The sequence below is a fragment of the Aristolochia californica genome, unplaced genomic scaffold (assembly GCF_029961685.1).
Source record: "Aristolochia californica isolate CCGP_79_NKW_82.1479 unplaced genomic scaffold, dmAriCali1.0.hap1 SCAF_4, whole genome shotgun sequence".
NCBI classification, from domain to species: Eukaryota; Viridiplantae; Streptophyta; class Magnoliopsida; order Piperales; family Aristolochiaceae; genus Aristolochia; species Aristolochia californica.
The window spans coordinates 6,880,920-6,897,710 of NW_027182103.1; the positions used below are offsets into that span (position 1 = coordinate 6,880,920).

The following is a 16,791-nucleotide window of genomic DNA, read 5'->3' on the forward strand; positions in this document are numbered from 1 at the left end:
GACGAGAGAGGGGTGCGGGAGAGAGGGAGAAAGAAATGAAAATGAGAAGAGAGCAAGAGAGGGGGGTGCAGGGAGAGAGAGGGGAAAAAACATCTAGGGTTCGAACCCAGGCGTTTACTTCATCTGAATGATTGGCAATTTTGGGCGGAAACCAGATTCCATTAATTATAACATGGAGATGATGTTTAGCTTCATCTTAGTCATCGAGATGACTTGAAGTCTAGCGCTCCACTAACAACGGCAGGAGATGAACTGAGTAATGCAGCTGAAGTTCATCTTCCGCATCAAGTTGACTACCCCCTCCCTTATCCCATAGTAGGGCTACTTTTATGCCTTTGAAATTGAACAAAGAGTATTTACTATGACCATGTGACTGGCATATGAAGTTTTATCTTACGGCTAGGAGTGATTATACTCTCTTATATTATGCTAGTTGTGTCTCTTGGAAAAGAACAAAGAGACTACTAGCTTAAGGGGGAATGTTGGAAGATATGATGGATTGCCATTTTATACGAAAAAATCCTATATACCATTTGCAGCAAGTTGAGCATTTATGATGTTCTCTCACCCTCAGTTTGGGAGAGAGTGTTGGAAGATGGGTGCACACCAACACGACCAAGGAATGCTTACACATCCAAGTATGTTAGAAGATGGGTTCAAGCCCATACAACCAAAGAAGGCCTACACATCCAAGAGAGGTGGAAGATGGGCTCAAGCCCACATACCAAAGAGAAGACCCATATGTGGTGGCATGATAGTAAATAAAGAGTGATCTCATAAAGATGGCATTGATATAGTTAGTTTAAGTTTTAGGGGTATTATGTAATATTATAATCGTATTTATCTATAAATTGAACCTCAGGGGGTAGGTTAGATCTATAACCTTTTTCTTCCTCCAATTTTCTCCCAATGGGTTTTTCTTCTTCTTTCTCCATGAGATAATCCATAGAGTTCTAAAAATCAACAAAAATCTAGTTCTTTATGGTGTAAAATGCCTCGAAAGTTGAAGTTTTTTGTTGTTGCTCAAACCTCTCATATAGTTTGACCTTTGCTACTTTAAATATCAATTTCTCTTTGTAGAGAACTCTGATTACCAAAATTATTTTTGCGTTGGCAAGTATACTCGAGGATATTTCTGTCAGTATAATTTATAATAAGAAAAGTTCAGAATGGAGGTGCGAACACCTAGAAAACAATGGGTACTTGGATAGGAAAATAAAAAATAATAATAATACAAACCTAAACTACTAGAGATGATAGATCAGAAAAGGATCACATTATCTATGTGGGTTGTTCGAGTAAATTCACAGAACCTACTTTGATGCCATATTGAATTTCTGGAAAAGTGAAAAACTCCATTGACTTTATGTAATTTCAGTACAATGAGCCTCAATTTATAATAGACGAAAAAAGTAAAATCCAATTACAATTAAACTACCCTTGTCCTAGTTACACGCAAAGTTAAACACTAAAAAACATGTCCTAAGAAAATTGAATAATTAAACATAAATAGAAGACTAAAATAACTAAAATATTTTTATTTGAGACTCTTCTGTAAGACCTCCTCTTAGGAGACTCCTATAAGATTCCACTATAATAATTTTGGCTCTGTAAGAATTCTTGTTGTGAGAGTCATGTGTGACTTTTCCATATCTGCTCTTCAATAAGGAGAATGTATTCTCCAAGTATAAAGGGTGTAAGTATTTTATCCTTGCTTTGTATTTTCTTTTGTGAAAGATTCATCTAGAACCTATTGTAATATAGATAAAAATGGTCTAATTAGAGCAAGAATCTAGCCAATCTCTTGGGGAGATTGATTGTAAAAGTGTGTAATTGAGCTACACATGGCTTAAAGAGGGTTGAAATCTCTTTGATGTAAATTCCAACTATTAGAGCTAAAATAGTAGAATTTTCCAAGCACAGGGTGGTGAATACCAATAGGAGAACATTGATTAAAAAAAAGTTCTTGTATTATTCATATGGTGTGAATGTTTTACTTGAGAAAATTGCATGATTCCATGTTTTATATTTTCACACCTTAATTTAATTTTAATTTGTAATTAGCAATTCAACCCCTCTTGAGAAGCCACGTGGGCCAACAATTGGTATCAGAGTAGGCCAAACATTTAACTTAAGTCCAGATCTATTTGTTTTTTAAATCGATTAAATAACATCTCAAGACAAATTGCTCCTTCTTGAAAGACAAGTTACCAACCATCCCCCATTGTTCAATAGAACAAATTATGGATATTAGAAGGTAAGAATGAAATTCTTCCTCCGATCGATAAATTGGGACATATGGCACATGACCAAGAATTGTCCATTTGAACCTCAAAAATTTGAAAATGACATTCTAGTCACACAAGAAGTCATAGAGCTAACTAGGGAAAATAAGGAGCAGTTCAAAATGAACTCTCTAAGGCCATTAACCTTTTGTTATGTGCCTTAAGAAGCAATGACTTCAATAGAATCTCCACATGTAAGACTGCCAAAGAAATATGGGAAAAATTGGAGGTCACACATGAGGGAACCACTAGAGTCTGACTCTAGAATTAGTTTGTTTATAGCCCAATACAGTGAGTTTTAAATTAAAATATGTGAATCAATAGTTGAGACGAACTTTAGGTTCACACATATCATTAATGAATTAAATATCTTAGGAGAAGAGATTTCATTGTATAGGCAAAATGACAAGCTTCTCAAGGCACTTCCAAAGTCATGGGACACAAGGAAGACAACCATTCATGAGAATGCAAACTTTAAAACAATGAGCTCGGAAAAACTACTTGGAATCCTTCTTACATATGAGATGGAACCTCAAGAAGTTGAAGAAGAGCAACCCCCAAAAAAAATTGTTGTAAAGGCCAAAGTGAGTGTTGAATGCATCTCTAATTAAGAAAGCTCTGATGAAGTGAGTTTCATCACTAGACACTTACAAAGAATTTATAGGGAGTAAAATTTGGAAAAAGCCAAAATAGGAGTAAAATGACAAATCATTTAAGAATCTGATGTTTGTTTTGTTTGTGGTAAACAAGGGCATAGAAGGAACAAATGCCCAAATCTTGAAGTAAGAGCCCCATCGTCAAGCAAAGATCTCAAGAACAGGATGAAGACGGCCTTGATCTCAGCTTGGGATGCTATGGTTTATAAGTCTAGCCACTCGGAGGAAGAATAAAGCGATGTTGGACTTATGGTTATTGAAGACGATGATGAGTCCACCACTTCCGAAGAGGTAAGAGATTCGGACTATGAAATTGAGTTTGGATTATTATTAGAAAAATCAATTCATAGTCTAAATAGATATAATGAAAAATATAATGGTCAAAGTGATGAGATTCCAAAGTTCAAAGAGGAGTTTAGTGCCTTGAAGGAAGCAAATGAGAGTCATATGCCCAACTTCAGGACAATGTAGATTGATAGACAAACTATCATGTGATAGACTTGCATTAGAAAAGAAGAGTATTGTGTCGGCCATAGTCTACATACTATGCACAACGTAGGTCATAGTCCTGCACTTTGCGCAGGTGGTAGATAGTGTCACATAGAGTATTTTCCTCCTTCTATAGCCTGATTTGGTATTAAAAAATTTACAAAAAAAATTGTTGATATCTAAAACCAAAACTTTTATACCACCATGTAATCTAAACATAGAATAATTACAGAAAATAAATAAATTAAATGGTTATAGACGAACTGTTAGATACCTATAGCAATGTCAACCAAAGAGATTAGAATTCCAATAATCTTTTGCTTAAGGAAAGTTAGATACAAGGATGAACCCATTCTAATTTTTAAAATTTAACAATAATGAAAAAATCTAACACCATCAACTCCTCTGTAAAATGAAACTGGTGCATCTTGAGACACAAAGTTCTCTAAGTCAACTCCTTTTGTCTAAAAAGAAATTAGTGCGTCTTGAAAAGCAATGAGAAATGGGAGATGGGAGAACCGTGAGGTGCTACAGGGGTATGGTTCACAAAATTCTGAGAGGGGTTCCTGTTCTTCATCTTCACCGGATAAGCAATGCCCTCCATGGCACTAGTCTTTGTCATCCCCCCAACCGTCTTCTCGTTGTCAAATGATATAACCGAGAAGGGATTTACTAGCTGCAATGTGGATCAAACAGTTCTATACTTGGTTAATGGTAAGTATTTCTATGAGGATCAAATAAGGTTAGATGTCAAGAGGCGAAAACGCTATTGAGATTTCTTCCCTTATACATATTAGATATTTTTTACTTTTTTCTAAATATCCTGTAATCCCTGTAATCACTCTCAAACCTTCTATGTGTAGATTATTATAATATGTAAAATGACTATTTAAGCTAGACGATGTGAATAGCAATACAACACAAAATTGAAATCTTATTTCTTACTTGGTATCAGAGCGCTAAAATTCTTCTCCTTCTCCTTCTAGTTGTTGAAGAATAGAGCAACAACTCTCTGTTTTCTGCTATTTAACAACATTGTTCAGTGCCCCCGTATTCATCTTGGTCGTCACTGTGAGAAGCACTGATGTCACCCTACTCTAGCGGAACTTCAGAAAGATGCCGACGACTGCAGCCGAGCCACCATTCGGCCTTCCAGCAACCCGCATCAACGATCCCGAAGGAGAAGCTCCAGTCGCCAAAGAACAGAGTAGCAACTCTCTGTTTTTTGCTCTGTAGTTTCCATGAACAACACTGTTCAGTGCTCCCGTATTTATCTCGGTCATCACCGTGAGAAGCATCGTCGTCACCCTACTGTGGCGAAACTTCTAAAAGATGCTAACGACTACAGCCGAGCCAATGCTTGGCCTTCCAGCAACCCACATCAACTGTCCCTACGGAGAAGAAGAAGATACCGAGGTTTTTTCTTCTTTCCTCTCGGTCATCGCTGTAAATAGAAGAGTCGTCACCCGAACTTTGGCGAGACTTCCGAAAGTCGCTGAGCCACCGTTCGACCTTCCAGCAACTTGCTCCAGCGTCCTGACGGAGAAGAAGAAGGTGATTGAAATCTTATTTCTTACTAACGCTTGCAACAACCTTAGTCATAGTGAGGAAATTGACAAATTTTGAGAAAAATCCTACAAAAACGACACCAAATCCACAAATGAAAATGGGTAGAAAGAGCTCATGTATGATAACCACCAGGTCTTTGCCATTCAGGATTGGACCCGACTTGGTGTCCCTCGATCTCGAGTGGGCTTGGGTGAGTCAGGTTGACTTACCTAAATCGGGTGTTGAGTTGACTCTAATCTTTCTATGGGTGACACAACTATAAATAAATTCAAAAAAATTAAAAAGCAAAAATCTCCATTATGATATATCATATACTATATATAATTAAATTAATATCGTAATGATTTTTTACTCACTCATACAACTTTCTACGGGGCAATTCAGCCCATAAATGCAATTCAAAAAAATGTAAAAATAACCAAAATATTAAAATTATGACGTGTAATATGCCATATATAATTAGCTAAAAAATTGTAATGACTTCCGGGGCAATTCTCAGTAGAGTTGACTCACTCAAGTCACTAATAACCCAACTTATGAACTGGGTCAGCAGTAAATACCATAACTTTTTTTTAAAATAAAATTTCTCTAAAATACTATAAAATCTATTAATTAAATTATCTAATAATATACATAGTGACATATATTATCAAATAATAAGTAAATAGGTCATTAAGGATAGCTAATACTTATACTTAATTACTAACCACACAAATAAATAAACTATCAATTATTAGCTTAGTTCCATGCATGTATACTTTACTAGCTCCATATATAAAAATTCTTTTGCATCGAGCAACATACCTTGATAAGTAAATAAAAATGAGTTAGATAATGTTTTTAAAAAATGAGTCTCACTCAAGTTTAGACTTTGGGTAGGTGCTTGAACCAACAACCCCATGTTAAACCTTGAACCGTCAGATTCTTTAAATATAGGGTGATTTGGGTACACAAGTCGATTCTGAGCCTTTGAACCAACATGTACAATAAAAAACATGACTCAACTCATTCAAGTTTTGAATCAATTCAATAAGTCACAAATCCATGGCGATGACAAGATTTAGGCTTAGGTGGAGCCTTGAAGAATTTTCTAGTGAACTGATAAACCCTACCTGTTGAATCAGAATTGGATCATATTCTAATTTAGAAGTGTCAAAGAAAAGATTGGGTTTAGTTAAACTAATTCAATTTTTTAACACTGGTGTTTAGTAAAACAAAAAATATGGAGATGAGTGGTTAGTGGTCAATGACCACTTAATATTTCCATGAAAAGGGAGCCTGTATGTTGGAAATAGTCTTATATTAAAGTGAAATGCACTATTTAGAGTAGACTCTCTAAAAGGAATACCTGATGATTGAAATTGTCCCACGCGATTCCCACGTGAGAAGAACTAAAGTAAGAACCAAGAAGTACTGAAAAAAGAATAGCTTGGGTTTTCCTTTAGAAATCCGAACGAAACGCGTGTCAATGCACGTGCAGTTAAGGAGAAATTTTTTATATGATTTTTGACCCATTATTTCATCTGCTCTATTTTTATTTCCAACAAGATCCAATTTTTTTTCTAAAATTGAGTCGCGTTTGAAACGATTTCCCCAATCACGTTGTAGAATCTCAATTGTAAACGAAATTACCCCATTTGAGTCCCAACTGCTAAGGTGTTTGTTAAGAAATGGCAGCATAAATGGAGTGGCAAGAACTGGAACTGCCCCGTCGGCGGCATCAGAAACTAGGGATAATTTCGGCAAGGCAACTAAAAGGGGTAATCGTAAGCAAAATTGTCTTTGCCGCAATTTAGATTGATGAGATTTGTCCCTGGCAGTGGGAGTGGGTGAGACGTGACTGGGCGACACCCTATAACGCCTTTCCTATGGCTATAAATAAGGTTTCCTCACTTCTTCCCATTGCAAACGTTTCTTTTTTTCTCGTTATAACGCTTTTGTCTGTCTGAAATCTCTGATACTACAATGGCTTTGGAAAGTATTCTTCTCGGAATGGGAAATCCCCTGCTAGACATTTCAGCAGTCGTGGACGATGAGTTCCTCAACAAGTAAGCGATCAGCTCCAACTCTTTATTCCATCTTCCTTCCTAGATCCGTGCCAGTAAATGCACGGATCTCGTTTGTGGATCGTTGTTATGTTTGTAAAACTCTGGCTTGTTTTTGTGCTACATTGTATTTTCTAATACGTTATTGGCTTTCATGTTCACTGCTGGATTTTCATTCATCTCTTTATCATGATCTTTAGATTTATATTCATTCGTGCACATTTTGTGTCCTTTATCCCTGCAAAAGAAGTCTTGTCTCGTTTTCCTTTGGATTTCAACGATTAGATCTTTCCTTTAGAAGACCGGATCTAGATATTTTTCCCTTCACTTCGTCGATCCAAGATCTGTGAGCTATGTTTTTTCTTTATTTTTAATGTCTGTTATAAGAGTTAGAAGGTATTGGTAATTTCACGGCAGTACTACCAACAGTATAGGAAAGATGGTGATCAGTCTGCCACGAAAGCTGGTATTAGCCGTAGATCTACTTACTATTTGTGCATCTAAATGGGCTGCTTTGATCTGGTTAGTTATATCTCTAGTATCTGAGGTTGTATGCTTTGTGGGACTTCTCTTAGCAGGAAGGAGCCGGGAATATTGCTGTTAGTCTGTTTTGACTCCGTATATAGACAGTTATTTGCTTTTTTATTCATCAGTTGTGAATGTTTTACTATTGTATGCACTTGTTTCTGGTGCTTGATATGTATGTACTATCGATCAGCCTTTAGTGATAAACCACGAACATATTTGTTCAATTCATGCCCTAGTTGAAAGTTCCCTTACAGTTGTTTCTTGTGAAAGATACTTCTACTTTTTTTGCAGTTGTTTCTGAATGTGATAGGACTGCCGAGAGAATTTATCACTTGCTATCCTTATTTCCTTTGTTAATGAATTAATCACTTGCTATTCATCATAGTTTTTTTTTATGCAAATAAAATAAAATTGCATTTGCTCTTAATTCTCCGCTAGAGGTGCTAGTATTGAATTCATTTTCACCACGAACTTGTGAGAACTTACAATAGAGTTGGCTTTTATTTTTTTACATTAACTGTGATAATTTTATGATCTATTTTGTCAACTTTGCTTTACCTTATGGATAAAGAGAAGCTGGTACCTTCTGTATTTTGTAAGTGCATGAGCATGGGTGCAGTGAGTTCTTTCACTCTTGGTGTATGAAAGTGTAATCTAACTGACTTTTTGTGCTACTGAGTCATCCAAATCACATATTTATGTTACTTTTTTATATTAATGTTTTTTGTCCATTGCTCTGTTTTTATATTTTATCTTTCTGGTTCCTATGTACACAAATGCTATGTTCATTGTTGCTACTGGAATTTGCACACTCATCCATTCTTACCAATGATCTCTTTTGTACTGTTTTCTTTTTTTGTGGTTTGGTTGAGTTTGTATGCGTTTAAGATTCGGAATGAATTTTTGGCAATCATTATTTCCTTAGACAGTAATTTAAGTTCATGGTGCATTGCAGATTCGACATCAAGTTGAACAATGCTATTCTTGCAGAAGATAAGCATTTGCCAATGTGAGTGTTTGTTTTTGTATTTGAAGTTTCTCTATCATTTAGTGAGTTTTTTCATCATACTGGACGCATTACTTTTGTTTGCTTGTAATCCTTTAATTTTATGCACCTGGGTATAATGTTCCCTGATGATGTAGGGTAACTGAATGATTGGATTAGTTATTTCCATATTTGAGATACCATATGCCTTGCTGGATGTTATGGGATGGGTAATCTAAGCCATTAGACTTTCTTATGCTTTGTATCCAAGCTGACTTTCTTTGGTTGTTTCCAGGTATGATGATATGGCATCAAAGTACAATGTGGATTACATTGCTGGAGGTAATGGCTTATACTACTTCCCACACAGGGCTATTATTTTTCTTCTACCACATTGTTACCCTGCCAAGTGTTAGAATGATTGTTTCACTGTTTCTCTCTCAGGTGCAACTCAAAATTCCATTAGGGTTGCCCAGGTACAATATCGTGGCACTGTCTTTTGCATGTAATATTCTGGATTCACTTCATCTATATCAATAGGTTTCTTCTCTGTAATTGCAGTGGATGCTTCAAGTACCTGGTGCGACCAGTTATATGGGTTGCATTGGAAAAGATAAATTTGGGGACGAGATGAAGAAAAATGCTACAAGTGCCGGTGTTAATGTAAAATTGTCTTTGTTAACTTTTCTCTTATGGCCATCTGCAATATTTATTGATATAAAATTATTTCAACCACTGGATTTTCTTTCTGCAGGTTCATTACTATGAGGACGAATCTGCACCAACTGGTACTTGTGCTGTTTGTGTTGTTGGCGGGGAAAGGTCAGTATTACAGTCCTGTTGCATTCTATTTGTGTATAGATGGTTATCTGTCTCGTTTGTTGTAAATGATTCTCACCAAGTTTTTTCGACTCAGACTCAGAACTGACTTGGTCACCCGGGACTCTGAATTGGACTTTTCCGAGTTGGGTTGGTTGTCTGAGTCCAAGGCAGGGCTTAGGCTCATTTGTGGGGGAACCCAAAACAGAAGGGTCATTCCACTCTGCTGACCTGACTTGGCAGCCTTAAAAATGTGAGTCGACTCATCGAGTTGAAAAACCATGATTCTGACATGCATAGTCATGTGGATTAGCAGACTGTCCGTATCCATCTGGTCTTTCACTTGGTTTGAGTTGTCTTTCAAAAGAGACAGTAAGTGGGATGATTCTAACTGCCTTGCCCTTCAGTGCATTTATCTAAGGTGTCAAATCAATTTTTGTTTACCATATCAGTTCCCAGATTGTTGATCAGGCTTAGCTGTGTGGAGCGATAAAAAATTGGTAGGAGGGGCAAGTGGGAAGGCGCATAATTTCAGAAAGAAAGGGTAGAAATCATAAGGGGCAAAATGTACTCTGGTTTCCACAATTTGTAAGGGGTGGGATGGGGGTGGGGGGGGAGATTGCCCCCCCTTACTCCTCCCCTGGTGCCACCTTTGAGGCTTAGGATACAGACACCCACAAAAGGAGAGCAAAAATTTATGATGATGGATATTAAATGTCATAGTTCCCCTAGTATTAGATTGGATTATGCATGCTTGACATTAGCCTCTAGCCTCTCCTAGCAGTTCAATGTAACTTGCTGAAGCATGTGCAAACAGCTATGATGTTATAAGAACAACTTGATGCCCTATTGCGTATAAGCAATTCAGTGTAATCGTGTAAAAGTTTAGTTGGTATAGAAGACCCAAGAGTGTCATTTCTTGGAGCGTATCATACTCATGCTAGGACTTATATTTTAGATATTTGAAATTTTAGTCCTCAAATTTATATCAGCAAATATGACACTTCCTGTAGAAGTGAGAATCTAGTGGTTTGCCATTGAAGTTCCACCCTGTTTAATGGAAGAGGCATCTAAGTTCTAAATTGCTGTGTAGCGATAAATATTTTGCTCATACCTTTTTTTTTTTTTTTGTTTGAGAACAATGAGAAAAAAACATGCATTCAGAGGGCTCAAAAGAGCAAAGGTACGTGAGATGATACAAGTAGTCCAAGACTTAGCCCAAAGAAAAAAAAAGACAACTAAAAGAAAAATTATCATAATGGGAATGAGCTATTGATAGCAAAGTGCTGTTGATCAGCTCCCTCTCTATTTAGAGAGTTAACTAACTATTGGTAGACCTATGAGTATGCTGCAAAATAATGGTCAAGTGACTACATATGTCCTCTATCTCATCAAAGTACATTAAAAATCTCCATGGTGGAACTTTCTTTCCTGAGACCCACGAGATAACAATTGCGAGTCGCCTTCCACAAGCAGAGGGGAAGAGAAGTGCTTCCCATACAATCTGAGGCCCTGAAGGAGGGCACATACGTTATTTATTCCTCAGTAGAAAACAGGTGGAAGCATTCTGACTGGTGACACTGAGGTGATTTGGACTTCCTCGCTATATACCTTTTTAACTCTTTAAAATAGTCATGAAATGTGTAATATTTCTACATGCTTTTTGTGCTATTTACTTGGTCGGCCATTCAATTTTTAAAGAAAGGTAAATAAACGTCAAGTCAAGAAAGGTATTAGTACATGGAGTTTGAAAACAAGGGTAGAAGATGTTGAAATTAAATTAACCCAGTAGAGCTAAATTTGGTTACTAAATTAGAAAATGAGGCACTTAACCCTTAGATCCATGCAAGTTATGTGTATCCAATTCTTAATGTAGGTATTAGATTTAGTTATAATGGCATTTTTATAAATAGCTTTTTTTAAGGAACTTTCTTCTTCTTCTTTTATGTATTTTTGTATGTTTTCTTTGTTGTAATGGTTTAATGTTTCCCTCATCTACATTTTATCTTTTCTTCATGGTCAATGTCCACTGGATCTAATTTTCAATTCTGGCATAATTGCTGTTTTTTTTAATGACTGAATTTTTCCTGAGAATATCTTGTTGTAATTCTTTGATATGTTATTGTATGTTTTCTTGGTTGTAATCGCTTGAATTTTTTGTTTTGTTCCTTTTTTGCATTTTATCATTTCGTTAAGGTTGGTGTCCTTTTTTTTATTTTTATTTTCAAGATAAAATGGATCAAATGGAGTTGTTGTGTATACGAGATGGTAATCATGTAAATGAAACGACGTCAAAGTTGAGTCCAGCCTCCCCCTCTTTCTCTCTCGGTGCTTGAAGAGTCGGACTGGCAATCAGTTTAAGGTTTTCCACTGGGAACTGGTTGGCTCGCTGCTGTGAGGGAGCTGGCTGACTAGTCCAATTTGAAGGGGCTTTATCCATTTTATAAGGATTTTCAAACGTGAAATTAGAGATTTGAGACCGAAAACCCTAACCTGCTAGAATGAAGAGTCTAAAATAGAGACTAAGACTTTATTGTAAATGTGATGGTATAAGTGGCAATAAGAGCAAAAAAGATGGATCCAACCAATCTCTGTTGGACTCAAGTTTAGCTTTCTTATCCTCAGACATGGTTACCCATATGTACCTAGATAGATTTGTTAGCAAGAGTAAATGTGCGCCAAACTTTACATATTCACTCCAAAGTGTTATTGATTTTTTGCAACTTGTCATAGGATATCATGGCCAGATTGCTTTTTAATTACCTTTTTGCTAAGAAAACAAATATATGCAGTCGGTGGGCCCTATGGTGTGGGGTTTCTATGATGATGACCAACTGCCATGATTAGGTCAATCCTAGTTCAGTTTGCTTGTTCACTCCGCTGGCATTAACTAAACATGCATGGGTCACTCTCTACACCCTTTTCTCCCCTTGTGAGATTTGAATCGCCCTTCAACCAATATTGTACAACGAAATGTTGAAAATATTTAGGGGTTGAACTTCTCATAAACTTGATAGAGTTTCATATTATAAATATCTTTCATGTATTGTTTGCTTGAGGATTGCAGAAGTTTGAGTATCAAAGCATGATGTTCGTACATTGAAATGTAAACAGGTCTTTGGTTGCCAACTTATCAGCTGCAAACTGCTACAAGCTTGAACATCTGAAGAGACCAGAAAACTGGGAGCTAGGTACTTTGCTCTTTCCTATTGTTCATTCAGTTAAGTCTTGAAGAGGATGGTTCTTTCCAGTTCACTGGGTTTAGGTCATCTGTATGAACTGTTGACTCCTTTGGAATATAGTTCATTCCAGTAACCGTTTTTATTAACAGTTGAAAAGGCCAAATACTTCTACATTGCGGGATTTTTTCTCACAGTGTCACCAGAATCCATTCTTCTTGTAGCAGAGCATGCTGCTGCTAAAAACAAGGTAGTATTTAATGCTTTTGTATTTGAATATTTGCACCACATGAACTTAAATACTAACGATACATTCTGTTTTTTCTAGGTATTTATGATGAACCTTTCTGCCCCTTTTATCTGTGAATTCTTCAAAGAAGCACAAGAGAAAGTGTTGCCGTAAGTTTGCTTTCTGTTTCTTCTATTTTTATATCTTACTCTCTTTAGTTGCTAGTGAAACTCTTTTCTTAAATTCAGGTACATTGATTATGTCTTTGGCAATGAGACTGAAGCTAGAACCTTTTCAAGAGTGCGTGGTTGGGAGGTAAACTTTCCTTCTCCTGATATAAAATTTGTGACATCTTAAGCTTATGGTTGCTTAAATAGTGGCTATACATATGCTGTTAGAGTGCAATGATTCTGATCCATGATCTTCTTTATTTAGACTGATAATGTTGAGGAGATCGCAGTGAAGATCTCACAATTGCCTAAGGCATCAGGAACACACAAGCGGATTACAATCATCACTCAAGGTGCCGACCCTATTGTGGTTGCTGAGGATGGAAAGGTTAGATCAGCACTTTTTTCTTTGAGATGCTTGAACTGGAACAATTTCAGGGTTTTTTAATCAACTTATGTGTTTTTTTTTTTTTCTACAATACCGGTACCAGGTGAAGTTGTTCTCGGTCATATTGTTACCAAAGGAGAAGCTTGTTGATACAAATGGTGCTGGTAAGGGATCTTCTTGCTTTTAATATGATTAGGGCATTTCGGGACGTGTTAATGACATCCACCGTAAAAGAATGCCCTTTTAAGATTAATATGTTGTGGTTTAATTAATCTTTTGCAGGAGATGCATTTGTTGGAGGCTTCTTATCTCAGTTGGTTCAAGACAAGCCCATAGAGGAGTGTGTTAGAGCAGGGTGTTATGCAGCAAACGTGATCATCCAAAGGTCTGGTTGCACCTACCCAGAGAATCCTGACTTTAACTAGGAGGCCCTATAGTACGTATCTTGAGTGGCTTAAAATTTTTTACCAGTAATTTTTGTTCCTAAACAATATCATTCTGTCCATTTCAACATTGAGCCTATCCCGATTTTTGGACCCGCTTTTCTTGTTAAGTTAACAAGGCTTTGTTATATTTTCATTGCTACTATTCGGGCCTCTATCTATTTTCGGTATGACCTTTGTTATTATGGTGCTTGTCATCAATCGCATGTTTTCCTTGAAACTCTTCAATCGGTATAAACCTGAACAAAACAGGCTTAATATTTTATTTGTTTGGGTTAAAAGTTTGCGGGATCACTTATTTTTATGGCTACTTGTGAATGAGCTGAAGATTTTTGATTTGTTATGTTTTACGTGAAAGTCATTGTCATGAAACTAGTAAGGCAGTACCCTAGAGTTCACTTGTTCTGCAATAAAGGTCCAGTTTTGCATGAAAAAGGAAGCAGAGTGAGAGCCAAATTCCAAGGTAATAATATCATCTTTATTATTTGTTAGGAGAAATATCCCATCCCAATTTTAACTGCACAGTTAAGAGTAGTGCTCCATTCCATTTGTGTTGTGTCTGCTATCCAGACTTTCCAACCTTTGTACTCTTCAACTTGAGTATGGTCTGAGTCAGTAATGAGGTTAAAGTTGCTTGCAATCAGGAAGAAGATGAGGTGGAAATATGTTAATTCACCTGTACATGCCATCTTCCAGTTAAAAACAAGAAACGAACACGGATGACATTTATCCTACATGGTTGCATTCAAACCAATCAAAAGCATTGTGAGGACCAGTGCCTCCACTTCTTCTAGACCAGTGCCCCCAATAACTTTAGCTTTCTAATCCCTATCTCAAAGTTTTTTTCTCTTTGCTGCTATATATTGTTGTTGCTTTGATTATCATCAATTGAACTACCAATATCATTAGGTGCCTCATTCTTTCTATTTGATACTGGCAAATGGGGGACAAAAAAAAGATATTCATGGGGTTCATTATTAAACTCAAGGGGCGCAATAACCAAAGAAAATGATTAAATTCAAGGGGGCAAAATCATGCATATGCACACTCATGTACTCAATTTTTTATTAGTGTTTATTATCATAAAAAAAAGGGAAAAAATGTTCGTGTCAAGATTTCTAGTCCCTTGGTTTTGATAATAACAATATTGATGTATATTAACACATTTTTAGTAGCCTCTGCACAAAGTAAAGGGCTCAACACTAGAGTATTCAAAGACGTCAATAAGACAATTGTGCTATATCAGAAGGCTCTACCGGAAATATGATCGTTCAAACAATACAAAGACAAAATCAAAATACCATGGAGAAATAGAAGGTTATGTTGAAGGATGATGTTTGAGCAAAGGCAATACTCAAACAACATGGACAAGCATAGAGTTCCTGGACTGATGAAACCAAATATGCACATAATTCGAACAATGACTCATAAATAGAGTTCTAAAATAGGGGGGTGAACATGATCATTATCCAAATGGTTGCTCCCACCAGAGAATCTCATTGCAATAACTGAATTTCTAACAATTTCTATGTTCCACCAATGACAATTCATAATGCCATAGACGGAGATTTCAAGCGTCGGATCACAAAAATCTTGTAAGTGAGCTAAAATTTTGAGTATTTCCTTGCAATTTTTTACACCATTTTGGACCACCCTTCCTAAAAGAAAAATTGACATTTTTCTTAGTAAAATATTTATTAGCAATTTTGATTCAAGCTTTTGATTCAACAGTTGCTAAATTATTCCAAATATTCTCTGAAAACTCGCCTATTCAATAAAACAGAAGAAGTCTACTTCTAGTTGTCAAGTTGAGCTAAATATATTTGTTCTCAAGATTTTGAAATATTTTTTCTATACTTAGTCTTGTGTTTTGCTAAACTCGAGAAATTATACTTCGAAATCATTTTTGTGCAACATGAATTTGGTTGGGTCATTGATTATTGGATTTTTTAGAGAAAGTAGCATAGCAGTTCATTGAAATCTTGATCTTGCTATGACTTTTATATCTTTTTTAATATTAAGTTTGAGTTATTGTTTGTCTCGTAGAATCACCTAAGACTCGATGTATTCAATTTTGACCTTATTATTGTAATGCCAATCTATTAAAGAGGCACAAACTTGAGTTGTTCCTTTAAAGTAAGCAATCTTTGCACTCTAAACCAATCAATTAACTTAGATAAGCTATTTGCAAGTTCAAAACCCATTTGTGGATCTAGATAGTGGTCCTAAGCTCTACACGTTGTAGGATTGATGAACATAATGGAAGTGCAAAAACTTTGGAAGTGGATTAACAACTTGGCTTTGGGATGTGAACCATTATAAATCTTTGAGTGTTTCTAGTCGAGTTTCGTTGCTTAAATTTATGTTGTGATATTGGTTTGGTTGTTGTTAAATTAATAAACTAACATTAAAATTTGATAAACCAATCCCTGTTAGGAATTAGACACCCTAATTCCAAACTAATGAGTGTAATAATAATAATCGCAGAGGAAGGAAAAAACAAGTCCGAGAACAAAACACAATAATATTTTTACAGGTTCACCTCAAGGTGAAATTACGTTATGTCTTTCGCCACTGTAGTGATCCACTATAAAGATTAAATAGTTTATAAGAGAAATCAGTCCTCTAACCTCTACAACTGCAATAGATGATGTTGCTCCGATGATAATACTTCGGGTGATAAAACCCTAATAACGACACCCCCAAATATAATGAAAAAATTAGGGCAATTAGATTATAAGTGTGAAATCCTCAAACTACTCTTAATGAAACATTAGTCAATATATCGTGGATCTGGAGGGGGGGACTTCGCCCCAACACCCCTAGGAGGGCGGCTCCCCCCCTGCCCCTTTCCAACCCCCACGATGACCTTGCCACAAAGGTCGATCCGCGCATCCCCCTCCTTGAGAAGCCACTTGAGCCAACATTGATGTCTCTTGAAGGAAAAGTATATGAAATACTAGTTTGTAATTGTCAACTCAATTAAGTTTTGTTATCATCAAAATC

At 36.3% G+C, this 16,791-nt stretch overlaps 1 protein-coding gene across 1 annotated transcript; it reads left to right on the top strand.

Annotated features, from left to right (window-relative positions):
- The first annotated feature begins 6,823 nt into the window (after nt 1-6,823).
- LOC137962073 (adenosine kinase 2-like) lies at nt 6,824-13,927 on the top strand. Its single transcript, XM_068808784.1, has 13 exons — nt 6,824-7,047; nt 8,528-8,581; nt 8,853-8,899; nt 9,002-9,033; nt 9,119-9,220; nt 9,312-9,379; nt 12,491-12,567; nt 12,708-12,805; nt 12,884-12,954; nt 13,033-13,099; nt 13,220-13,342; nt 13,446-13,506; nt 13,625-13,927. The coding sequence occupies exons 1-13, from the start codon at nt 6,965-6,967 to the stop codon at nt 13,765-13,767; spliced, it is 1,026 nt and encodes a 341-aa protein (XP_068664885.1). The 5' UTR covers nt 6,824-6,964; the 3' UTR covers nt 13,768-13,927.
- The last annotated feature ends 2,864 nt before the right edge of the window (nt 13,928-16,791 follow it).